Source organism: Cuculus canorus, chromosome 6 (genome assembly GCF_017976375.1).
Source record: "Cuculus canorus isolate bCucCan1 chromosome 6, bCucCan1.pri, whole genome shotgun sequence".
In the NCBI taxonomy this organism is placed as follows: domain Eukaryota; kingdom Metazoa; phylum Chordata; class Aves; order Cuculiformes; family Cuculidae; genus Cuculus; species Cuculus canorus.
This window is the reverse complement of record NC_071406.1, coordinates 22,445,795-22,472,586: the sequence shown is the minus strand read 5'-3', so window position 1 is coordinate 22,472,586 and position 26,792 is coordinate 22,445,795. Positions and strand designations below refer to the sequence as shown.

At 37.2% G+C, this 26,792-nt stretch overlaps 2 protein-coding genes across 6 annotated transcripts in view; one reads left to right on the top strand and one right to left on the bottom strand.

Annotated features, from left to right (window-relative positions):
- SLC25A12 (solute carrier family 25 member 12) overlaps nt 1-6,959 on the top strand; it is a 49,773-nt gene extending 42,814 nt beyond the window's left edge. Inside the window, exons 14-18 of the mRNA XM_054070143.1 lie at nt 831-971; nt 2,912-3,050; nt 5,359-5,517; nt 5,704-5,794; nt 6,346-6,959. Coding sequence (XP_053926118.1) covers nt 831-971; nt 2,912-3,050; nt 5,359-5,517; nt 5,704-5,794; nt 6,346-6,535 — 720 coding nt within the window. The 3' untranslated portion in view covers nt 6,536-6,959. The remainder of the gene's footprint in view (nt 1-830; nt 972-2,911; nt 3,051-5,358; nt 5,518-5,703; nt 5,795-6,345) is intronic.
- Nucleotides 6,960-7,102: 143 nt separating this feature from the next.
- DYNC1I2 (dynein cytoplasmic 1 intermediate chain 2) overlaps nt 7,103-26,792 on the bottom strand; it is a 30,634-nt gene continuing 10,944 nt past the window's right edge. For all 5 annotated transcript variants that reach the window (XM_054070145.1, XM_054070146.1, XM_054070144.1 and 2 more), the window contains 12 exons: nt 26,345-26,460; nt 17,551-17,640; nt 17,142-17,304; nt 16,959-17,058; nt 16,302-16,427; nt 15,220-15,366; nt 14,790-14,903; nt 14,291-14,424; nt 13,156-13,300; nt 12,170-12,310; nt 11,073-11,198; nt 7,103-10,354 (listed from right to left, as the gene is read on the bottom strand). In XM_054070145.1, coding sequence (XP_053926120.1) covers nt 10,241-10,354; nt 11,073-11,198; nt 12,170-12,310; nt 13,156-13,300; nt 14,291-14,424; nt 14,790-14,903; nt 15,220-15,366; nt 16,302-16,427; nt 16,959-17,058; nt 17,142-17,304; nt 17,551-17,640; nt 26,345-26,460 — 1,516 coding nt within the window. In that variant the 3' untranslated portion in view covers nt 7,103-10,240. The remainder of the gene's footprint in view (nt 10,355-11,072; nt 11,199-12,169; nt 12,311-13,155; nt 13,301-14,290; nt 14,425-14,789; nt 14,904-15,219; nt 15,367-16,301; nt 16,428-16,958; nt 17,059-17,141; nt 17,305-17,550; nt 17,641-26,344; nt 26,461-26,792) is intronic.

Below are 26,792 nucleotides of genomic sequence, written 5' to 3'. Positions count from 1 at the left end.
GAGAAATCAAAACATGTCATTTTAATTAGATTTACATGTGTGTAAAATGGAGCTGTCAGATTCAGTCTCTCTCAAATTTGAGATATAGTGCTTTGAAAGCCTTAGGTTAAAGCGCAGAATCTGAAACAGCTCTGCAACACTATTGCTGGGAAGTGCGCTTGATAGTCCTCAGCGCTGCTAAGAGAAAATTTCCTGCATGTAAATCTATCCTGCTCAGCTCAGAGAAAGAAACAACTTCCATTTATATCTAGTATATTTTGAAATGTTGCTTTTCCTATTTAAATTTTATGTTTTGTTTCCACTTAAGACAATTAAAGGCTGCTAAACATAACTCCAAACACTTTTTCTAATAATTTAAAATTGCACCATTAAATGCAGATTTACCTTTTGAACTGCATCACCACTAAATGCAAATAACATGTCTGCCCACTGGTGATAGATTATTATTGAATAAACATAAAGTCTTCTTTATATGTGCTTGATGCTTTAGTAGCATTTAGCTTGATGGTTATTTTAGTTTAGTATTTCATCTAATATCTGATAAACTAAACACAGTCATGACTTTCAGAAAGTGATGTCAAGAAGAGAAGCAAAAGCAAACTGAATTAATCCACCCGGAATATAGACCTATAAATGTAAAAAAATCCATGATTTCTGATTTGGGGCTTTTAACTTCCAGACAGGTGCTTTATTAAATCTTTCTCATACATTTTTACAGGAGAATATCAGCTGATGCGGTGAGAATTGAAGGCATTCAGCACCTTGTAGAAGTCGCCTGTCACCACACGCTCTAGTAATGCAATTTACTTTCTTCTTCTTTGGGTTTGCAGGCAGGAGCTTCCCAGGTCATCTTCACTAACCCTCTGGAGATTGTAAAGATTCGCTTGCAGGTAGCAGGAGAAATTACTACAGGACCCAGAGTCAGTGCCCTCTCTGTTCTGAAAGATTTAGGCCTTCTTGGTCTTTATAAGGTATGTATTTCTGCTTTGACGGGCTTCAGCGTTTTATGTTAAACTTTTATACTGTGGAAACAAAAACTGTTAAAAACAAAGAAATGTTTTGAATTTAAAACCAATCTCTTCCTGCAGGGCAGCTCCACAGTGGAAAACTGAAGAAAACCTACTTCTAGATTAATGGCAGTGGGATACAAAAAATACTCCCCCATTCTATCCTTTGGGCTTTTATACCAAGCTACAGGGAGTCCTGTATTGCAGACCTGCTGCCTTCTGGCACCGATAATTTCATTTGGTGGGGTTTTGTGAAAAGTTTCTTTAGCTTTCCTTGTGCGTTTTTCTTACCTTATTTTTTTTTTTTTTTTGAATCTCTGTTATCTCTATTGTTATCTTTGCAGCAGGATATTCTCTTTGTCTTAATAATTTGATGGCAGTGAAACAGTAGTGGAGTTTAGTAGGATTCAGATTTTTAAGAAGTTAAGTGGTGGGATTTGTCAATAACAAATTCCACTGAAAAAAAAGCCCATACCGAACTGCAGCAAAATGCCAGTCAACAGATTCCTTCCCTGCAGGTACACTTACTACCATCATTACAGATCAGATGTAATGGAGCAGAAGCTATTAGTTTTCTTAAACAAGGAAAAGTATTTCTTCCTGTATCTTCTGCCAGTGCAAGGGGTGATGCGTAAATTCAGCAGTTGTATTTGCTGTGCACTTACAAGACAGTTTTAGGTGCTTTGTCTATAGACCTGCAATAATACTATAAAAATGTGCAAATTTACTTTTAGAGCTGAAGCTTTTATTTTGAAATCAGTAGTTGAGATTCACGACCATTACGTTGCCTAAAGATCACAGATGTTCTGGGACAAAACTACCGATTGCGTTTGCAGAAGTTAAACAATTGAGCTTACTAAAAATTCTGCTGTTCCCGAGAATTGCATTATCATTTGTGGATAACTGTAAGGACTCATTTTAGAGCATAAAGTATCTGCATGAAGGGCGCTGAAGGAATGAGTTTCTCTTTATCAGGTCTCCTGCCTAAGCCATGTAGTGTTTGTAATGTGCGCTATTAATGCAGCTGCTGGGTGACTGGGGGCTGCTGGGTTGGGACTGTCCTGGGTGGGTATTTAGGCAAGGGGGGGGTGGTTTTGTACCGCAGTGTGTGCTTCCAGGGTACACAAATGAGATTTTTGTGCATGCAAATGCTTATTTGAGCTTTGTAGAGAAGGAAACTGATGACTGAAGTTACTAAAATAAGAGTATTAGATATGTTTTACTATTACTATTCTACTGTTTATACAGCATGCAATTTTCTGTTGAGGAAAATGGTTTAGTGCCAGTTTGTGGCCAGGAGCTACTCTCTGCAGCATCATCCTATCCCACTAGTTTTGTCTCCCTGTATCTTCCCCATACCACATGACTCCTGTTTTGTCTCCGTTTCCCTCTTTTTGCTAACCTTCCAGTGCAGCTTCTTCAGTCAACCAGATGACGATCAGTGGAGATTGGTATGAGGTCTTACAGTTCTCCCAGATCTTCTAGTAGTGCTTTTTGTGTTTGGTAAAAGCAAATGGCATGCAAGGGCTTGTCTTGCTGCTTCTGTGGTTGTGGGCAGTTGTCAGCAAGACATAAGGGCAGACCTTTGCCACTTTCTTCATCGCACTTGGACACATCATATGTAAAAGGTATTTATCCTCGGTAGTGATGTCAGGATTGATGTCACGAACTGCTTACCAAAATTAGACGCGAACTTTGAATCTTCCTTGTGCCAGAAACTTACTTTAGATGTGCTTTGTCCTTTTTTCAAGTTCAGCCCTACCAGAGACGTTTTATTTTCTGTTATTTACTAGATAGATCAAGAGAGTTGGTACTTCCTGGGCTCACTCATGCAGCTTGCTGGATATCAATTTTAACCTTATTTACAAAATTTATTTGTATTATGTCTCTCTTCTATGTGACAGGGGGCCAAAGCGTGTTTCCTCAGAGACATTCCCTTTTCTGCGATCTACTTTCCTGTTTATGCTCATAGTAAACTGATGCTTGCTGATGAAAACGGCCATGTGGGAGGGCTTAATCTCCTTCTAGCTGGAGCCATTGCAGGTAATTTTTCAGAATATGTTCTAGAAGTAGGGTTTTTTTCTTTTAGCGAGTAATATTTAATATTCATTCAGTAGCCCCACGAAAAAGAAGGGTACCGTACCATTGTATCTGATTTAATTTAAATTTGATCACCATTATCCTTAGTGGGAGGTGATGTAATTTTGATGAGAGCTAATTACATTTGCATAATGTGGATAAACAGCGTAATGCAACTCAGCAACTTGTAGTCAAATTTGATCTGTCTGTCTCAATGGGGTTTGACTTGTTACTGTGCTCTCAGAGTTGAAGGCTAATTTGAATCTTTGATGAACATAAAATGAGGTACCATAAGAACTAAGAAGAAAAATGACTTATGTAGTTCTGGATTCCTGAATAACCGAGAAGAAACTTTGTTCAAATGTAATTGCAAAAATAGGGCATTAGTATGTAATGAAGATGAAGTATCATACTCTGAAGTTTAAAATATTTTAAAGGCTTCTCAAAGATGTTTATTGTAAAAAGAATAAATAAAAGCATAAAATGTTGTTTGTACTAAATGGCAAGTGATATAAAAATCCTAGATATAGGAACTGTAGAGGTGGATATTTAAAAATATGGGTCGAGATAGCCAGATTCTGCACTGCTGACTATGAGAGCAGTAGGATGAAAACCAGATATCTGCAGCCTGTCAGTCCTGAAGGATTCAGTGTTGGAATCTGTGCAGTTTAGAAACATTGCTGGGCTGAAGAGACCTTTTGTTACTTGTTACAGCTGTAAGGAATCACTTACAAGCATGGACCTTAGTCATCTGTGTGTAAAGAGCAGTTTCCCATATGGGACTTGATACAGAGCTTAGCGGCACCTGCTCTGTGCCAGTTGGTGTGTCCCTCGTGCCAGAGGGATGCCAGAGAGACCAGTTAGGAAACTACTAACAGATCTGTAGCCCTGTTTATTCTCACTCAGTGTGGAGTTGTCCAAAATAGAAAATTATTTAGCTTACTGTACTTATAGAAGCACATATAAATACTATTACTGGACTTGTATCTCATACAAAGACTTACTGGTTTTATTTCTAGAAAGCAAACTTCACAGCTTCTCTTTCTATGTTTGATTTAGTGTTTCTGAGTCACTCATACTAAGTTATGAACCCTATTAAAAACATGTGTAAGTAAGTCTTGTAGGCACAGTTTTATGGCATATACAGGAATCCGCCTTTCCAAATTGCAAATTTCAAATTCCTGATTGCTTGATCTATTCCTATTATGCATGCGCAGCAGGGAAGAACACAGTCTGAACGCATCTGCCTGTAAGGGGAAATCTGCATATGGTTGCTCTTAGTGTGTGCTTGTAGGCTTAACTACATCATTTCGGTTTTCCTTTAAAAATTTGTGAATTGATCAGCAACACTTTTGCGAGTTTATGATCACCTGTGCCAATCAGTGAGTTAAACTTTGAATTCAATGCTAAGCAACAGAAGTTCAACAGAAGTCAAAATCAACTGCAAAATTCAAAGTCAGAGGGTGGTTCCTCTTTCTCAGAGGCTGAAATTTTTACAGTATTCAGAAGTATTCAGAAATAGCTCAGATAACACAGCTCAGTACTGTGGAGTACATTTCTGAAAACTTTCTTCTTTCCTTTGACTAGAAAGCTGAGAGTGGTGCCTTGGAAGTGGAGATTTGTTCTTCCCTCACTGTTGGCTAATACCACGCTGTTGGTACTAAAGCAGACTTGTAAAACACCTTCCTTGTCCTCAGTCTTTTTATGGCTTTTGCCTACTGAAGTAAGCAGCATCTACTCTCCTACAGAACAGTCCAAGCAGCAGTACAGATGTATTTCTGCAGAACAGCTGGTTTAAGTAGTAATTTTCTTATTAACATCTTTAACAAATGGATGTGTAGGACTCAAGTTCCCAAACTGATCATCTATGTAACTTGCAAAATATGTTGTAGCTTATTAGCAAATGCTGTAAGGTTGCACAGCGAATTTGTGTCATAGATATGTCTTATGACGTATACAGATCTGTGAATTTAAAAATGCCTCTTTTATCTATCTGAAACTGTTAATGACAGACCACTAGAAGATGTCAAGACCATTAGTTTTTTTATTATTTTCTTTACTATCAGCTATAGCCTTTTGAGTTTCTTCTGAATTTAAAGGATTGTACCAAACCCAATGGTTTATATTAGTATCAAGTGTAAGAACTTGCATTTTTTTTTTAAAGTCTAATTCTTGCAAAAATATTAAAGTTTGCGGTTGTATTTTTCAGTTAGAAGTGTTTCAACTTTTACAAGATTCTTTGTGCAAATTAAATGTGTTTTTCTTCTAAAAGGTGTGCCTGCTGCTTCTTTGGTAACCCCTGCTGATGTCATCAAGACAAGACTGCAAGTGGCAGCTCGCGCTGGTCAGACAACATACAGCGGAGTTATTGACTGCTTTAGAAAGATTCTAAGGGAAGAAGGTGCTTCAGCTTTTTGGAAGGGAGCTGGAGGTGAGAAATGCATTCTGTATATTAAGGTGGACCTTGAGTCTGCAAATTAGCACTTGCTTTGTTAAACACTGCTCTAATTTGAGTCCTTATGAGGTCTGACTCTGAAAAATATGTCTTGTTAAAAATGTTTAGCCTTTCCTGTAAGAAATGCGAGTCTTTGACACTATGCTTTGTAATATTTAACAGCTCGTGTGTTCAGATCTTCACCCCAGTTTGGTGTTACTTTGGTCACCTATGAACTTCTGCAGAGATGGTTTTATGTTGATTTTGGAGGCCTGTAAGTCAGATTTTCGCTTTTTAGCTTGCACGAACCCCCTGCCAAGTTAGGGAAAAAAAAAAATAAAAATCTTACTTTCTTTTCATGCATGGGACCCATTAAACTCAGTGACTTTGAGCACCTGTACTTAAAATTGCAGTATGCAAAGAGATCCCCCCATCCTTACATAATTGAGAGAAACTTGCATGCTACTTCTAAACAGATGAGGAGATAAAGAATCATTTCATATTTATTTTAATAAACTACCTAGAATTTGTATTTCTGCTCCAGCAAGATACTTTGTCCATTTTCCTCATGTCACGGGAAATGAAAAGAATTTACAAAGCTATCAGTAAAAATGTAACTTGAGTTTTGGCCTTGATTTCACATGAAGTAGTGGTATGAACTCATAACTTCACTTGACTGTAGAAGTGAATTAATTAAGGTCAGCTTTAATGGTCTTCCATACTCGGACAAAAGCCTATTTCGTCTAGATTTCATCAAGTCATTTAAAGTATTTTCTTAAGCCTGAATAAAGGAAAGCCTTTTTTTCTTTTTCTTTCTTCAAACAGCAAACCTTCTGGATCTGAACCTGCCCCAAAAACTCGAATTTCAGATCTGCCCCCTGCTAACCCTGAGCACATTGGTGGATACAGACTTGCTACAGCTACGTTTGCTGGTATAGAAAATAAATTTGGTTTATATCTTCCAAAGTTTCGATCTTCTGGCATCGCCTCAGCTCAAGCAAAAAGCAGCAGCTGAGTCCTGAAAAGATGTTTCAACCTAACAAAGCAATGCAGTGGAAAAAGGTCACAAGCATAGTACTGTATTTTTTTCCAGTCAGCTGCATGTTGTTCTCGCTGAACTGAGCTTGCAAACCTAATTACTCCTTTCTAATATTAATACATACCTGCATTTATTTGTTTATTTGCACACAAGGAACTAATTGAAGCTGTGGTTCTATGCCTTGTTCTAACCAGTGGCATGAATCTGTAGCTTAGACTTTGCCTCGCACAGCTTGCGTTTAATGTTACTGTACATATTGTACATCTTTGTACAGAGACATCACAGCATCTACACCCGTACATTTATATAATGACATTGCAGTTCAGAATAGTTTGAAATGTACAGAATGTTTTGAAGGTGTTTTGTTAACAATAACGTGAAAATAAAATATTTAAAACCACCTCAGTGAGTTCACTTCTTCATGTTTATAGCAATCTCGTCAAGTGTGATTTTATTTTTTTCCCCTCCACGGATTATGGATCATATATTAAAATATAATGATTAGAGGCACCCATTTAATGAAAGTACAGCACAGGACGTGACCTACAAAGGAAAGCATTTCACTGCTGGTTACAGCATGTGCTGGCTTCTAAGTGGAAGAGAACACAGTCATTAGAGGAGCACATGCAGTATTTTATTTCACAGGACTACTTTCCATTGAGGAATTCCCTCAAAATACACAGCAGTACTAAATACGTAATAGACCTTACCTCTATGGTAGCATATTTAAAACAAAATGAAATATTTACCAGTTACTAGCAGACTCCAGATTTACAGGAGTTTTTTTCTCCAAATGGAAATAGTTTTATAACAAAAACAGAAGGTGTTCTCCTTATTTGTAAATTGTTTTACCACTGAAAGATCAGGTTATTCTAGAAAAAATACTTTTATAGTCTTACATGCAAAACTGATTTAGACTTCCAGGTGAGCGTGATGCTAAGTAGAAGGAGAGGAGAAAGGAAAAGCTCAATCCCCTTCTGGCTTAATGTCTGCCAAAAGTTCATCTAATGTAATTTTTAAATGCCTAAAATGTCAGAGGAAAGAGGGGAGTCTAGATCTCTACAGTCCTAAAAGAAAAGGAGTTATAATACCCATATGGTCAGAGAAGAGATTGGTGGATTTTCAGCTTTGCTTACTCAAATATTAAGACCTCCAATCTTGAGTTTTATGTGTTTCTTCTAGGTTAAGCATCCTTGAGTACACTTCAGGTTCTGTCAGTTTCTGGCTCAGGAGAAACAGGCCAATAATCGTTTTAATCAGCTGATGAAGAAGTGGCTTCATAAAAACTGAATGCTACAACTGCAGACAAGCGCTCCTTTAGTTCTAGACTCTGAGTAAGATGCAAAGTCTTCTGGTGTTGAATACTATTTAGTGAGCTAGAGGTTACAATACACTGAACTCAGAAGTCTGAACCCTTTTTCTGCAACATGCGCCTATACAACCCCCTTAGGCAGCTTCCTGGCTTTGTTTTTGTTTTATTTAAAGAATTACCTGTTCGGTGCAGTTTTCTAGAGACAGCCTTCCCAGGAACTCTCCCCCATATCTATACATGTTGTTCTAAACTTTGTTTATAAACAGATACAAAAATGGCATTTAATCTTAGTCACAGCTTGTTGACTGCATTGAGCGAGGCCTGAGGAGACTTTACAATGCAAGAGAACCTTTGTACTTCTTACAGTTCCAGAACTGGACAGAGTGTCTCCGAGGGTCATTGTTTACGGTATCTAGCATCACTGTTGCTCTCTTAATGTTGCAAGTAGAGGGTTTACAACACTTTTAACCTATACTTGGCTGCTTTGTGAGGAACACAAGCAGGAAGGATTGCTGAGTAGTTTTGTTGAAAGTTACTAAAAAGTTGAAGTTATGTAAAACTAATGCCATATAACCTATATGTTTATGCCACAGTCCACTGAAAGAATACCTTATCTACTGGATTTCTGAAAACAGAAGTCTGAAGGAAATGTATTTTTAAGTAACACTCTCAGAAAAAAAAAAATATAAAAACACCCAAAAGCAAGACATTCTGCTCACTGACAGTTCTTGTGTCTAAAGGGTAAAAATCATCACATGATGTGCCTGTTCTTTATAAAGTTCACGTCTCTCAACTGAACAGAATGCTGCTGTCGTAAGGTTGAGGAGGCAACAGACGAGGCAAATGTCAAACTGAACAGCAATACTTTGCATTGAAAAGGGAGGGGGGAGCTTGTGACAAGCCAACACCAGTGGAAGCCTAAATACAGTTCACTTTCAAACTCACTGAAAAAAAACCTCCTGAAGACAGAATTGTTATTGCTGCCTATGTCTGAGCTGTTTGTAACAGAATTGAGACAAGGAGAAATTGGAAAAAAAACCCCAAACAACTCCACTTCAAAACAATGAAGAACACTTCTGGGCATCATGCCGATTAAGCAGGAATAGAAATCTATTTCCTACTTTTGAATATATAAACCAGCTCTTCTGGCAAAATGATGAGCTTGTAGCAGATTAAGAATACCAGAAACAAACCTAGAATCCTAAATTAAAGGCATCAGTACAGGTTTAGTGCCTAGTTAATAAGAGTTAGGGTATTTAATAAGAAAACAAAACGCACAAACTCCAAAACCAGTCTTGATGCAACACTTCATAATGTCTTAAAGATGTACTAAAAAAATTTTAACCATTAACAGAAATTCTAACCATTCTGTTTAAAGCCACTGAGAAGTTGTTTCAATAAAGATATTAAAAAACAATTAAAACATTTTTCTTTAACTCAACTGGAAAATTAGTAGCAAGTCTGTAGTTAACAGAATGCAAACCATCCCGCTACAGGAGTCAAGTAAAAATCTACTTCCTTCTCTGTTAGAAAAGGAAAAGTTGAACAACAGAAGCCTTTTTCCTTTTGGCTGATTGCTGTGGTACAAGGTGGGGGTTGGGGTTAGAAAACCACTCTGTCCTGCGTGTAGTACAATGAAAGCAGCAGCTTCCAGGAACTTTCTACTGTCCAACTGAAGGGACACAGATTAGGGGTTAGGGCAGCTGACAAGTGCTCATCTAATTTTTATTTATGAATCAGTCTCCCCTTCTAATGCACAAAGTCGAACAAAGGGCTTGGTATTAAATATGTATTTAATTAATTCAGGTCCAATCATCAAGTAAGTTTGTAACTACAGACAATTTTTTATTGACATGTAATACCCACTACCAGAGTCTGAGGCTTATCTATATATAGACAATGAAACTTACTTGGAACACACATGCATATGATCAAGTAAGTTGAATAGTTCAACTTAAAAGAATGCTTCAGAGCTTTACTACCTAATGAAGGCTAGTCTGTGTAATATAGAAAGTTTAGTTTAGAAACAGAACTTTTACTTTTCAGAGATAGATATTGTGACAAAGTGGAAATTTCAGAAGGCCAACAGCAAATTTACACCAGGTTAGTGTTTCAGCAAAAGAAATTCCTTGCAAATTCAGAGTTAACTGTATTAAAAGTTACACAAATCCAAGAATGTGCTTGTAATTTATATATAAAAAGTGACAATGCAAGTTTTGATTTTCAGTCATCTTAATACAGTTTCAAAGTCCATAACTGAATCCATATATTCCTCCCTTAAGCTATTATTTGAACTGACACATGCTTACACTGTTAAGAACTGCATCAAATCATTCGCAAGTCTAGCACTGCAGCCTGGTTTTGAACATCTACGCTGGTATGCGGGTTGCAGCTTCCTCTTCTGCATCAGCTCTGTTAGCATTTATTTCTGCCAGTGTTCGACCAAATCGAGTCCACTCATCACTGCGAGGAACGGCAATTTGCTGTTGACAAAAGAATGTTATTTAAACCTACTGATAAATAAAAACTGAGCTCATTCTGAACAGCAGAGTGCTTCTTAAGTAATGTTCAGAAAAGGTTCTGGTAAAAAAGCTTACCTTCACTTAGCGTAACTTATTTAAAATAGTCTGAACATCAAAATCTCTAACTAATAAAAGAAGCAGAATTTGACAATCCTGTATACAAGTATGCGATGATATTATTGCAAGCCTCCATGATACGTCTCAGACTCCCTCTCAAAGAGAATACTAATGCTGTGTCCTCATCCAATCAATCAGTTACGTCCTATGGCAGTACATGTACTTGCAATAGCAACAGCTTCCCTGTAGGAATGAAGCCAAGACTGCTTTACTGCAAAACTTTTTGCTTGGTACTTCTCAAGCTATGGTCAGAACTCACATGTGCCACAGTTACAAACCAGATAAAATCTCTACAGAAACAAACCCACTGATTCTTTCATCTTTTTTTCCCCACCAGCCTCACGATAATGTTTTTACTTTTTGATTTGCTGCCAGATACCATGCTAAAAGGTTATACTAGAATACCTGAAATAGACACAAAAATGAAACATTAATTTGGAAATAAAAATGAAACCTTATTCCTTTAATTGCAGGGGAAAAAATGTTAAAAGTAAGTTACTAAATAAAAGTCGAATAAACTTGTGTTTTGTAATGCACTTTGAACAGTACGTGGTACACTTACCTCTCCCACGTCATATATAACTATTTGTCCTTCTGAGTCACCTACAGCAATCTCTCGCCCAGAATGTGTCCATCTCACGCGGTTCAGAGCAGGATTGCCCTCCACTGTAATGCTTGCAGTTGGCACCTGTATCCGTGTAAAATATATTGTTAAAAATGCATGAAGATTCCATAAGCTATAGATCAAAACACCCAGTCCCTCAGCATTGTATTAAAAGAACTGCCCGACACTTCAGCTGAGGCAGAGTCTGTAGATCTTAAAGACACTCAGCAGCCTTAAACTATCACCAGTGACAGGAACAAAACAATGTATCTTCTGTCCCTTGCCCAAACATTCTCTATCAAAAAGCAAACGTGCACTCCATCACTAGACAAGAGGCACAGAGGGGCCCCGGGATCTCAAGGAAGATTATGACAGAGGGCAGAGATGAAATCAGCTGCTTTGGGAGGTCAAATCCTGCCCAAAAGCCAGAAACAAGTAATTCCAATTTGAAGCCACAGGCTGGTATATGCTCCTATAGAACTGCCCTTTCTCCTATGTGCAGTTTTTAAGAAGGTAAAATTAAGGTACTGAATATCTGTCACGATTTCCCCCTCCCATCTACCTCCAACAAGTTTAAGTCTTGGAAAAGGTTCATACTATAATCAGGTTTATATCTCTCACCAGAAAACCCAAACATTCATTTCACTAGGTTTAGAAACAAATGAAAATGTCCCTGCAGCATTACTACAGCAACAGGAACTGCAGTGGTGTGTGGATAACAGGTCTGTCCATACTGTTAAGCTATAGGCTGCCAAGGCTGTATTGGGGGAGGTCTATAATCACCTTCACAACATGGATCAGTGTTACACAGATCAACGTTTTGTGCACTTGTTATGGTTAAACCAATTTAATTACCGCTGTTATTCATTACAAGGAGTCATTTGAGTTACAACCCTGTAATCAAAGAATGATATCTGTTATGCAGAAACTACTGGACCTACAGACTATTTAAGAACAACAAAAAACCCAAACCACTATGGTAAATTCTTGACTTTTTTTTTTTTTGAAGCGCACAAACACTTTTCTAGCTGCATTCGACTGCTAACCTGCCTCACCTCAGTATCGTTGTTAAGATTCCACAGGTCAAGCCTGCCCATGCCATCCACACATGCAAACAAGGCAGGGTGAGTTGGAGACCACATCACGTCATACACATAATCGGAGTTGTCTTCAAAGGAGTAGAGAGGCTTGTTATTCTGAAAAAAACAAACACAATACCCAAACTCTGCACTTCAAAATTCTCAAGCTAACAGATAAGGCAAAATACAGAACACTCCTCAACAGGATTATCAGTAGTAGCTAAAAAGTGATTCATATTTTAACTTAGTTCAAAAAAAAAAAAAAAAAAGCCTCTGCGAAAAAGCAGCCAAAAATTAACGCTACTATTAAAAGCATGCTTTGCAAAACAAGCGGCCTTTTTGCTGGCTGCTGCTATAAAACAATCAGTGGCAAGCCAATATTGTAAAGGACAGTAAATTTAATGCATTAAGAATCTTGTATATCAAGCCAACAATAATTCAGTGACAGCGTTTCAGACTGTTACGGAGAGATTTGAACTTTCTTCCTCTGCTTTAAATTCCTAACGTCATCAGACTAACAGAGAAAGAGGTAATTCTGGCAATGGGAATAATATCCACATCAGTTGTGAGCCTCCTGGAGTTTAATGGACATCAGGTTTGGTGCTGTCCCTTCCTCCACAAAATTGTAGCAAAACATTTGCCTTATGCATAATATGAAGCAACTGATTTTACAACTTGATTTACATTGATTACATTGTAATTATTGATAACAAAGGGCAAAAGGATGAACACAGAATGGATGAGAAGAATACAAATGATATACAATCTGAAAGCAAAGCTTTAATTCGTTAACTACAGTTTTGTTCATCAGCTGTCTCCTCTTTGCACGACCGCTGCTAGGAACCCTAGAGCACTTCACAGGATTTGAGTTCACTTTACTGAGGTTCAACGAGCTTACATTATAGCACCATCTTGTGTCAAGGACTATGAAGAAAAATTACTGAACTATCCATTTCAGTTACCTTAGTTGTCCAAAGCTTTACTGTCCAGTCAAAAGAAGAGGTGACAAAAAGATGTGAGAAGTCTACAGGTCCAACTGCTGCATGGCAGTTGATACCTGTGATTGGTCCCTGGTGTCCTTCAAACATCTCACTGATTCCAGCTTTGCTGTTTTAGAATATATAACCAAGGTTAATTTATCTGGAAACCACACATCTGCAGACAGAGACAGCACTGAAATGCAATTTAAATATAGCCACACGAAGATTTTGCTGTTTTGTATGGATGTTACCCCACTGCAAAAGACTTAATCACAACAGGATCAGAGAAGACCAGGCTTGAATATGGACCTTACCTTCAACATCTATTTTCTGCTAACCTGAAGTGCCAAAATACACTGCAGGGAGAAAAGACTTGTTCAGCAAGTACCAGTCCACACATTTAACTACACTGTTCTCCAAGCAACAGCTAAAACTTCCATTCATATAAAGAACAAAATCCAGTCCTCAGGAATGAGCACAAAACTCCCACTGGCTTAAGAGAAGGTGCATATGGGCACAGGGCTCAGACAAACCAGTAACAATATCTCTGTAATAGTCTCCTATCAGATGAAAAGGGGGGGAACAGATGGGAAGGATGTTACACAAAAGTGATACAATTTGGGGTATTTTGGAACCAAAAAGCTGTGCAGCAAGGGTGATGTGTATTTGAAATGAAACCTGGACACTCAATTATATTTAAGAAAGCAATTGATAAGATACAGTCGGACAATTTCAAAATAGATTGAACAGCAGGAGAAAAGCCAGCCAATTTAAGATTTGTGCGTGATGTTACTGTACAATTAGCTACAGAACCGATACAAAGTTTGGAATGTTCTGCTACAATTCAAATGAATAAAACCTGGACCCACTGTCCTCATCAACAACTCCTAGTCACTGAAGGCAGCATAGTACCATTTGGATGTTCCAACAACTTCTGCTTTTAATGAAGCTCTTACTTTTTCCTGAGTATGCACTAGAATTAATACACCGCTATTTAGAACTCCTCCCAGACAAAGGAGTAAATAGGCACTATAAATATTTTTAGGACTGTAAAGCATGTAGGGGCTCATCCTTCCACTATTTTTACTTCCTTTGAATAATAAAAGTCTGTATTCACCTGCCATGACGGCACGCAGTGTACACTGAGCCTTCTTCACTGCCAACGACAAAGTTATTGACATCTCCAACAGGGAACGACATGCAAGTAACAGCCACAGCCTTGGACTGTTTGTGAACCAGCTCCATACTATCCTGTAGTGAAAACAGCAGCAACTTACTTTTAAAGAAAACCGAAATATCTACAAAGTCATTTAGACTTCTGAATAGTAAGTGCATTTTTGTTCTTTACTTCTATAGAATTAGGCAGGAATAAGAAAGTTATTTCTTGTTAAAATTGTGTTCACCACTAAAACAAGTGCAACAAAAAATATACAAAGGGATCAACAGACAATACTTGATTCCAAGAGTGTGGAAATATTTAATCAAAGACCTAGCAAGCTACCTTAGGTATAGTTTAGTCTTCTGGGAAAATGTTTATTAATGCTTTGTAAAAACTTAATGAACCTAAAAGAACACTCATGTGGAATAGATACTATATATATGCAAAGTTATCTTACCTGTGGTTGGGAAAGCATGTCCAGGCTCCATGAGCATATTTTCCCATCAGTTGAGATACTAATCAGATTATGAGCATTCTGGGTCCCAACGACATTTACACAGTACACTGGGTGCTAAGAAATGCAAGATACTATCAGAAAAAGGAATTTCTAAGTAATAATCAATTCTAGTATAATTACTACATAGTAAAACATACAACTTCACCATTTAATGAAGCATAAAAGATGGACCACAGTATGGTACAAAGAATACTCCCCTATAAAACTGATACATGTTTGTCTGACACTTTGATTTTTATGAATAGCTCAGTTTTTGGTGATAGCATTGGCAAAATACGGACATAAACATTTAAGCATTATTAACAAAGTGCACTGGACAGTTTCCCACATCTCAACAGGGAACATTCCTTGAAGGTATTTCAGTTCCTACCGTGTGAGCAGCAGCCGAAAGTGGAGTTCGCTGCACTGGAGTTCTCTTATTGCTGCGATTATCCCACAGCACTATTTGGCCCGAGTATGTGCCACCAACCACCAGATTGGGATGGAATTTTGCAAATGTAGCTGACATTACTGCTGACTGAAAGGCAAAACACACAACAACATACACAAAAACCTATCATCCAATGACACTACATCTCAAACTAAAGAAAATGGGACCAAATATCAGAGTAAGCTCTTTGCCTAGATTTATTCGACACACTATTTACTGTCCAAACTCTTTGTGAACTCCCAATAGTCTTTTAGTTTTGACTTGTATTCACAGAATGAAGTTTTCCTCCTCTTTTTCTTTCATATGTATACATTTGTAATTCCTCCTAGCACAGTCGGTTAACAAGGGAAGTTCCAGCACTAATGCACAAGACTTTAATAACGTTATGCCATATTCTGTGGTCATTTTCTCAGAGAGAGTACAAAGCCATTTTGATGCAATAAAGTTACTTTTGCAATCTGGGCTTCGACAGTTATCTGACATCATGAGAATTAATTAACTATGTAATTTTTCAGAATCACGGCATTTTCAAAATAAAGTAGCTATTCCAGGCTTGGCATAATGAAAGAGATTTGCATGTTTTTATCTTTCAGAAAACTACTAGAAAACCTCTACCTGCCTTTTTCTTGATGCGTTTCTAATTTTTATCCTTGCTCCATCTCCTCAGGCCGTCCTCATTTTACCCAGTAAACTAAGCTCTAGTAGTATAAAATCCCACTCAATCCCCTTACATATAAACCTGCTTTATGGTTCAACCACTATATGACAAGGTTTTTCGGTTTTTAAATAAACCAAAATAAGAACATAAGTTCTCAAACGAGACTGAGTTCTGAACACATCAGAAATTCTGAAACAGAACAATGTTTCTAGACTGAAATCTTTAGCTATCAAAATGTGTTTGCAAATATATATGTTAAAAGTGAGTGCCAGCCCAATGAAATCACTACGTTGACAAGAAAAACGAAGACACTTGTCCAAGTTCATCAATGTAAGATCTTTAGCCTCCCAAGACGGAATCATACCTGGCAGTGAAAGACATACTCTGGGGTAGTCTTCTTGTACTTCATATTCCATACAAGGGCCACCCCATCGGGCTCATGAGGTGCATCCTCATTGTTGTTGTAAGAGGCTACAAGTAATTCTGGGTACTGTAAAATAAGTGAAAAAGACTCAAAGTAAGCAAGATGACTAGCTAATAGTCCAGACAATCCTAGAATCTGTTTTCTTTCAAGGAACTAGGATTGAAAAAACCACCAGAACCCCAAGCCACCTTACATTACATAAAAATGAGAAATTAGCAGTTAAAACTGTAACTGGTTTGACTTTAGCTCATAAACCAGCATTAACATACACGTTAGAGTGTTGTTGTTCTTTCATAACTTGCTTTTCAAAGTAAAACTCAGTATTTTTAAGTGAGCTTTTTTAGTGAAGCTAACACTTAACCCTATGAAATAGTCCATAAACCAGAAATAAGTATGCCAAGACTTTCTTCAGAAGATAAACATTTTGCTGCTTTTCATTAAAGATTAACAGCTCTGTTTACTTTTTGAACATTACAGAGCATATAAAGAACATATTTAGAAATGCAGCCTGTATGAACTGTACTTATACAAGGGTCAAACACATAGAACTAGAAGCATTTGAATAAATAACTCCTTAGTGTAAGCATTATTTTTTACCTGAGATGACCAGTCCAAACAACTGACAACACGGTGCTTTGACCAACGTTCATCAAAAAATTGCCTATTTAAGGACAGTTTTGCTCCTGCTTGAATCTCTCTATAAAAGCAATTAACAGAAATTAATCTTTTTCCATTACAAATATTGCACATTCTCAGTAAAGTACTCAACATTCACTTTACCCTTCTTTGTCTTCTAAGTCTCTTCCACTATAGTCAAAGAAAATGTTGATTTGCTCAGAAAGGGCTCTTTCGACAATCCTTGTGGAGTGGTCAAAGAAACTTAAAAATTCTTCAGAATGCAAAATTTGTTGTTTCTCCTCTTCAGTAAGTTCATGAGGGGCAGCTGGAAAAGAAGTATACACACATTCTCCGGACTGCATACTTTTACCAATTCTTTCCAAGAAAGAAAAACCAAGTATTATGATATTGGAAAATTTGTTTCCTAACATCTGTAGGTTTTAAATAATTTTGCTAGCTGATCACCAAAATGTAAATCAAATTAATTTAAACTTAATGGAAAGAAAATAAGCAAAAAGGTTTATTGATGCCTTTCTTTAAAGCATGCTCAGAATGTCTACGTGAGCTGTACCTTCTTCCTCCTCCTCCTTTTTTAATGTTTTTTCTTCCTCAGGTTCGGCTAAAGGTTTTGGCGCAACCACATCGTCTTCATCTTCCTCATCTGAGGAGAAATATTACGGTGAGACAGTCAATGTTTTTAAGGAGGAACAGTAACATTCCATATGAACCTCAAACAAGCTGATGCAAAATGGTATCATTTAGGTCAAAATGGTTATATTCGTAAAACGTAGTCCCCAGGATAACATTATCTCAAACCAAAAGATCATTGGAACTCTGTCTATACCTAGGTTTTAGTTGCATTAAATTATGTAGTTGTATAAACTGAAATATGATGCCTAAGAAATTGTAAAGAATCCGAAGTGGAAATCTCTCTTGGAAGAATTAATATTTCCACACAAAACCATATGGCGGATACATGTTCTGCGTAACATACTGACACATTAATGCTGCAGAATAAAGAAAAATCAAACGTCTAAAATAGTCTACAGAGCAGCTGCTTACTTGTGATCTCAAACCATCAGAGTCTAATGGGTCTTCACATGGCATGAAGATGGCTTACATTAGCTTTCAGGTTGCTATTCTGAGAGGCAAATTTTGCTAAAGATAATAGCAGAGAGATTACATTTTTTCTGTCATTCTAAATGCAAGTCGCATTATCTGTATCATGTTTGGCAATGAGAACTTTACAGCAAAATGTGTTTTCCCTAATTGCAATGAATAACATAAAATGTTAATCTTCAGGAATACTGATAAGGTTTACAGCACTTTCTGCATTTTTACATTTTATTCTTTTTATACCGTAAACCAGAAAATATCTTACAATTAGTGTTGTGGAATATGAATTTCCTGGCTTTTCTTCATCCACTTTCTAGAATAAGCTTCTGAAAAGACTATTTTTATTGGTTAAACAGCTATGTCATCTGTCTATAAGGGATTGGCAGCAGGAGTCTGCTGCATGCCTCATCACAAGTAATGAGGCAGTATTCAACAGCGACTAGGCTTGTTTGTTGCAGCCATCTCCCTGACCCACGTTCAAAGTTATCTAACAAAAAAAAAAAAAAAGTAAAAAAAAATCCACATGCACGCGCACACACAAAAAAAACCGCAAAGAAAGAAAAAAAAGCGTGGTCAGGGGATGGGAACCAGCTGCCAAGCCATGGTCCCAGCAGCCAGGCCAGCTGACTAGATAGCAACAACCAGATGGTACTGCTAGGATTGTCTCTCTGCTATGAGGTGGCAATGGGATGGCACAACATTTTTCTGCCTGACTGCTTCCAATCATGTCTTTCCCCAATGGCAAGCCTGTGCAATTACCAGCACTCCAGGAGGTCTACAGACAAGCCTTTACCCTGCAAACAAAATACAGCTTGTAGCCCATACCAGCTGCCAAACCACACACACAGTGATAGGTTTAAAGAGGTCTGAAAATCTTTCTAACACCATAGTATAGGCAATAAAAATATAACTGTACCTGCAGGAAAGAAAGCTTTAAATGACACTGTATAATGCACACAATAATACAAACTCCAACTTAATCAAAATGATAATGACGTATGCCAATCCTACATTACTTGAAATTGAGCGATTTTTATGTTCTGACAAGTTTACAGAACTAGGATAAATGGCATGAATGATTTCAATATATGCTCATACTTTTGAACCAAATGGTGAAGGTTAAAATCTTTCCTTTCAAGGGCCTCAATCAGCCACAAAGGAAAACAGTAATCACTGTCTTTTCAGCCAGCCCAACCGCATTTGTCAGCCCTTTCTCTGTCAATGCAGCCAGAGCAATCAACCTGCCAAACATTCAGAATGGAAAAACAATCTGAAAATACAGGGTATAATGCACCTGCCAGTGAAAATGGCCATTTCAAGAAAAGCTAGTGATCTCAGTGACCCTGCTGAGGAGGCGGTGGTGCAAAGGGGAAAGAACACGTAAAAGAATTCTTAGTGATCTCCACTCTCTTGCACATTGACACTTCCTTACAAAGCATGCCAATTACAGCTTTTGTGCTACTTAAAAAAAAAAAAAAAAAGGAAGCTTTTTTGGGCAAAATAATCACGCAGACAAACAGAAAGATACTGCTCCTTTTTAGATGGATTCGCGTGTACAGCAGACTAGTAATCTGAAAACTTGTAGTAATTCTAAAGAATGGAATTCTTAATGGCACACCGATTAATTAAAAAATGTAATACCAGTTAACATACATGATTTTGAGAACAACAAATACATGACAACAGATCCACATTAGAGCCACTTGGATAAAACCCCTCCCCGTGTTCACCCTGCCAATCAATCTTGCAGACTTAAATGATGCCTTCAAATTCAGAAATTTGGTTTTGGGTCACCCTGGATACATTATTCTAGCTTTGAAAGTCCCAAATTGGAAATTTCAGCCCAACCCCCCATTAGTCATACTACACTGATTCTAAGTACCATTTTCAGTGACAGGAGTCAAATTCTTGTCAAATGCAGATGGTCAACCCCTTAGTGCTAAGTGACCTTCTAATCTACATATTTTATTCAAAGGATCAAATAGTTGATTGCTCCTGCCTTTTAATGTTTGAAACATAAATGGCATATATTATACAGAGATCTAAATTCCTTCATAGCACTTTCACTGCATACAGCCAGCTGATATTACTGAATTTAAATGCAGGATACAGCACTTATTTTAATATTCTCGAAGTATCAGACTTGAAATTGAACATGTCATCTCACTGTGATTTATCTGTGACTACATAAATCTCAAACCTTCTCTATAAAGAAAGAAGTCATATGCAAACTTTCTCATTAAGAGATCTGGCAGAAAAAACCCAACCAACCAACCTCACATCCCTCTGCCCCCCAAGATCTTGACCTCATTACCAAAACCAGGATGGTTTCTTATCTGAAACCAGGATGCTTTCCAACAGAAGTTTACCATCTAAAAAGGCACCAAGAAGCTGTTAAATAACAAATGAGATAAGATTTTTTTTTGTTTTAATTACTTCTCCTAGCTCTCCTTTACCTTAAATTTATTTAATAATACGCTAGGCACTGGTATTTGTAAGGAAGTGGCAGAAAAATACTATATTTCCCAGTAAAGATTGGACGTACTATTTCTGAAAAAGTTCCACATCTAGTTAAGTCAAGAACCCATGACACAGTGCTGTACTGCATTTATTTCAAGTCAGCTACATAAATTTGGAAACCTTAAAAGGCACTGTCTAACTACACGCTCCTTATTCATTATTGACTGTACCTACTGACATTTTACACCACTTCTACTGTCAGTACACTCAGTACAATTTTACATTTAAAACCAGGCTGTTAAGACTTAGAAAAGTTGTAGAGCCATGAACATAGAAAATGGGACTCTGTCACATCAATATATTGATGACTATTCATTATAGCATGCTAAGGGGTTAACTCAGTGTTATTTCTGACAGAGGAACAGGGGACCCAACATTACAAACTGAGTATTGAAGATGGCATAAAAATAGCAGCTACTTTAATAACGACAAATTTCTTGCCAGCGAATGCTAAAAACAGTGGTTTAATGAACCATTGAATTTTTACTTCGAGTTAACATCAAAATTGTGATGTATTTTGGCAAGACAGAAAGAAAAGCAGTGCTGTAAATGAGGCTACACCTAGCAATAACACTATAGAGTGAAGTTCCCGTTGTCTGAGTAATCTGTTGCTGCAGAGTAGGTTAATGTAAGTTAAATCATCTGTGAAATGGTCGGCTTTTGTTAAGCTGAATGTCTTCATATCAAGTTTTCCCCCATCTATATTTCACTGTACATTTAAGGCATGTACAGGATAATACATGACTATATGGGGGTCCATTACTTCTTTTTAAAATATTAAAATGTAAAGACACTACATTCAATGCAACAGCATCCACAAAGCCAATCCTATATACCAAATTGTTAATACTCTGCTTAAGTTAGAATTTACAGGACCAAAAAGCTTTGTATTTTCATTCTATGTCTTGGAGACTTTACTAGATAATAATTCCTCAAAGAGCAGAGCTAATGCAGTAATACTGTCTATAGTTAGCTGTGATTGCACACACACAATATTGTACAGCAGCTCTAAATAAGTTAGCCCAGGAAAAGCCTTAGTTGTGACAGCTGCGCAGAATCGTATTCCCCTATATGCCTCTCCTTCTTTGGATTAACTACTTCAAGGATTTAACACATCTTTATTGGGTGCATTGGTGCTGAATTTCTTTGCACACAAATTTGAAAGACACGTTAGCAAATTGGAAAAGAGAGATTGAACAGTGTAGTACTTCTTGCTACACACATCGCTACAAGTCAGAAAAAATTCAGCAGTAACAATTACAGTATTCTGCATGGTGGCCAACACAACGTGTTGAACATCAAGACATATAGCAGAGCTCACACACGAATTGCATCTCCTGCTGAAACTGCTTCTGCTGCCTGCTAGAAAGAAATGAGCGCGTGAAGGGAACACACTTTCAAATGTATTTTCAGAGATCAGATCAAAAAATCTGCTGTCTGATACAGCACACCAAGCAGGCTGGATAACAGCCCTAATAAGCAGCTGACCACTAACTAAAAGAGCATGTCTACCAATACTGGACGAGTGAAGCAGGCTGCAGTGCTATACACAGCAACATGGGAAGAGCAAAATGGATTAAGACAGTAGAAAAGGGGATGGCAGAACAAGGATGTGGGTAAATGGAGCAGCCTAAACACATGACATTCGTGTTATGATGGTGACAAAAGTTAAAATGTAGTAATGGCATAGAGACCTAGACACTTAGGCTTATTAGTTATGAAATAAGAAGGAGCAGCACAAAATATGACACAACACTTCAAGTCAAAACAAATTATTTGGTCCCTAAATAAATAAGATGGCCATCGCTACCATACCACAGAATGACAGAAAACGGGAACAGGACATGCCAAGAGAACAAGAGAAAAAAAAAAAAAAAAGGGTGTATTGTCTCTGCTATATTCCTTGGAACAATGAACCATTTCATTATTTAATTTATTTTACATAATAAATACAGCTGCTACAGAAACAATAGGGTTAGAAGACTAATTCTATTGAAAATCCTGGAAGAAAAAACCCAAAAAATGAAAAAAAAAAAAAAAAAGTACTGAAGACAGACACATGTCAGCATCAAAGCAAGAAGTCTGAGAGCACCAAGACCACCACCGCAACACCATTTCTTACTGTGCTTCTCTTCTTCCATATCCTTAGTCACCTTCTTGTATACACAGGACCTTGAGGAAAGAGCAGCTGTGGGTTGCACCCATGATACAGAGAGCCCATAAAACAAGCATTGCGATTTACCTTCTAAACCTACTTTTCATGTGGACATCATCTTATAAGAACTGTAAAACGTTTACTAAATTCAAATGGGGAAATTTAATATTCCATACTATTCAGAATACAGTGAATGGCTTCCTGTGGCAAAATACTTAGCACTCTAAAAATCACTCAATCTCTTCACAGAGTGAAACCGATTTCTAAGGGAGATCCTGATTTTATTGTTTTACAGCATTATAAAAAGAATCAATCTTCTGAAGACAGGCAGTCTCTCAAATACTTTGTGGTCATAATAAATCAACACATTACTACTGCAATAAAATGATGGAAGTTGTGAGACCTGTTGCACGCTAAATGCCTCCTTCTCCTAAGGAAGCTGTCACATTTCAGAATTAAGAGTTGAGCATTGTGTAAGAACAACAAGGCTACCAACTATTTTTTGGATACAACACTTCAAACAGGTGGGGATGAAGAAATGTGAAAAAGTGATAATTCCAGCAGTGATATTTTGTCTTAGCGTAAAGAGGCTGTATCGCCACTAGCACTGAGGTCACATTCTAGCTTTAGCACCTAGGGCTGCATGGAAACTGGTCATTCTTTCGTTACAAATGGTGAGGATCACTGGCTCAAAACAGTTGCAGCAGAGAAGCCTTGTATCTCCAAGACAGTGGGGGCGAGTTACTTCCTATTTGACTATTGTCTAGGATGGTGCAACATGTCTGCACTATACAGAAGCATGAACATCTAAGTCAACCTCCCTTCTCTAACAACGGAATTTTCCTAGTTTGGATTTCTGAGCTACTGAATGCAGTCTATTGTCTTCTGAGATGAGCGACTTTTACATTCTGATAGCAGAATGGTTCAGGTAAAAGGCACCTATTTAAATTTGAACTGTTTGTTACACTGAATCCAAAACGGGCATCTGCAAAGGTCAACTTTAAGTTGAGGACATGAAATCTTCCCTATGTAACTGTCATTTCATTTGTGTTGTCTGAAGTATTTCCACAACAATTAGGAACTGTTTTAGTCCAACACCAGTTTTCCACTACTTCCTACCGGTGCTACTAGAAAGATTAGTTGTACCTTGAGTGTTTCCCATTTCAGGTTACATTATAACTACATAACCATTGTGGCACACAGAAGTAGAACTGATTTTTTTACTTTGGTTTTTTTTTTTTTGGTTTTTCTTTTGTTTATGTGTTTGGTATTTTTCTTCAAAATCAGCATTAGCACAATTCAACCTTCAGCACAAGTGGATCTAAACCTGCAGAATGACTGCACAGCATATTTAATAAACCTGCTTCTATTTTCCTTTGTTCAAAAGCACAGCTCCGACAAATATCAAGATATGAAATGACTAAGAATTAAGAGATATGACTTAGAAGGTTCAGCCCACCTCATATTACAAGCAGGTGTGAACACTGGAGCTAACCTAACTGAGATGCAACCTGTAAATTCAGCTGCAAGTTCTAATTTCAACTTTGAAGTGTACTTCATGAGATTATCTTTAGTTTACAGTATACTAAATAAAATAAATAAAAAACTCAGACTGTGAGAAGAAACAAGAATCAATGAAATAAATTCTATCAAATTTTCTTTTTGCTAACTGTACTTTGGAACTTCAGCATATTGCTTTTGTCAACTGTTCTTGAAGACCTCTTCCCAAATCAAATCAAATCAAATCAAATCCCTCACCTAGTGACTTTTTGTAGAAGTAGTATGATTTTTTTAAAAAATCAGGTCCTATTTCAATGTTATCATAAGCTGTGAATATAGAGCTTAATAACGAACGTATGTAGGCAGAAGACAGACCTTAAAACGATCCTCAACACTGAAATGAAGAAAAAGCATCTGTTAGTGACTTTTGTGGAGTATAAATACACAAAATAATGACGACAGCTCTCAAGAAACTGGTATTATTTTTAAAGTGGAATGGACAAGGAGACCATATCTGCATTGACAGAGCTTTCTGTTAAACGCAGGAATACAGATGACCCATCTTTCCAGCTCCAGTGCAGTAAACCTCAACTACAATTTAGCCACTCAGTGTGAAACTAAGATCATACAATCCCAGTCAACTTCCACTGACAGGGGCAGCAGAAGCAAAATTCTTCAGGCATGTAAACTAGGAACAAAGTCTTCAGATTCCATGAACATGACAGACAGGAAGTAAAAAGGAGAAAGCAAAAGGTAAAGGCACAGAAGACACTAAAGTAGGAAAACCCAAAATGACAGTCCATGGCAAGGGTATAGATAAAATGAAGACAGGAAAAGAAACAGAGTTAGAGAAAAAGCATATCTTCTGTTAATCTGCATCACTGAATAACGAAGTTTGAAAGACAATTTTTCTGTTCTAAAGACACACCAAACCCTTATACTACATACACAGAAATAAGAAGGGAAGAAACTTCTCAACAGAAAGTACTCTTGCAATTTACTTCCTTTCTTTTCCCTTCTGTTTCTCCCCTACTTAAAACTCATTCACATTGTCATCTGCATATAGTTAAACTTGCGAAAGTGACTTCAAGACACACTCCAGACAAGAACAGGATGTTGATGTAGACTGGAGCAACAACAACAATTCCACATCACTTGTACTACACTTTACACTCTATATCACCTGTGTTACACTTGCAGGCAAATTATAGTTTCTGGAAGCACCAGCATAAGATTTCAGTTGACTATTCTCTTCACATTTTAAAAAGTGCTTTCATCTCCTACAGAAACACCCAAAAGTTTTCATACCATAAAGCAGGCAAATGCAAAATTATGAATGTAGAATTAGGTCCTAAAATTGCTAGCAGAGACATGTACTCAAAGTCAGTCATACTAAACAACTAAAAATTTGTTGTGGAACTACGTGCAAAATAGGTCAAAATTAGCGTCTTCTTTTGCAGCTAAATTCAAGTGCTCCAATATTGAAAAGCAAGTTTATTAGCTAACTATGTTTTCTCTGGAAAGTAATTCTTTTCTGAAAAGCAAACAAGTCATGTCTGAAAAGAAAGCATGCGTTCAATTGCTGAGAACAGAAACTGCATGTGTTAATAAAGAAATTAGCTCCTTCTTTTAAAACTCAGTGTATAAACTACAAGTACAAAAATTCAAATGCTTAAAAAGGTGGGGAGTTTAATCACTAGGTTGTTGTAAGGATACAGAGCCTTCAAGAAGGTTGTGTGTGGATTCTAAAATGTCATAAATGCAAGATATATGCCACTTTCATTTATCAGTTAATTAAGCAACTCTGTGTTTAATTTGAACACTTGCTGAGTGAGATGACACATATCAGTATCAAGAGTAATGTTCAACAACAGTTTAGATGCAAAATGACAGTAACACTCTTAAGCAAGACCTATATGAATTTAATAATATAGTTTGTATCAATTACCTCACAGATCAACCTTCATTCTATCGTATTAAGTTTCAAGATCACAAACGCAGTTTCTAATTCAGTCAGTCACCATTATGATAACAAAATAAAAATAACTTAAGCGGTAGCAAGTTCACCATTCACCTTCTTTTGGCTGAGTCAAAACAGGTGTTTGTGTCTCTTTTGTGTAAGTAACAATTTCCCGAGGAGGAAAGTCAACTTGTGTAATTTTGGCCATTCCAAGTTTAACAGGTCCACGTCTACATAATAGAGAAATCAGAAAAGATATTTAGATTTATTAATTACTTCACATTTCGCCTAGAATAATACCCATTCACTATGCCACAGCACTGCTTAGTCAAGCTTAACTCTAGTAGAAACTTAACTCATCGTGTGATTATGACTAATAATTTATCATTATTATTTAAAATCAGCAGCTATGTATAAATCTGTGACACAAAGACATGCAAATACATATAGAGATTATAGGAGAATTTTAAAGACTTGTTCTTTTTGGTTGAGTAGGGTACTGCCACATATATGACACATCCCTATTTTCAGAAGAACAGATCTGCTCATAAGTCATGTTTGT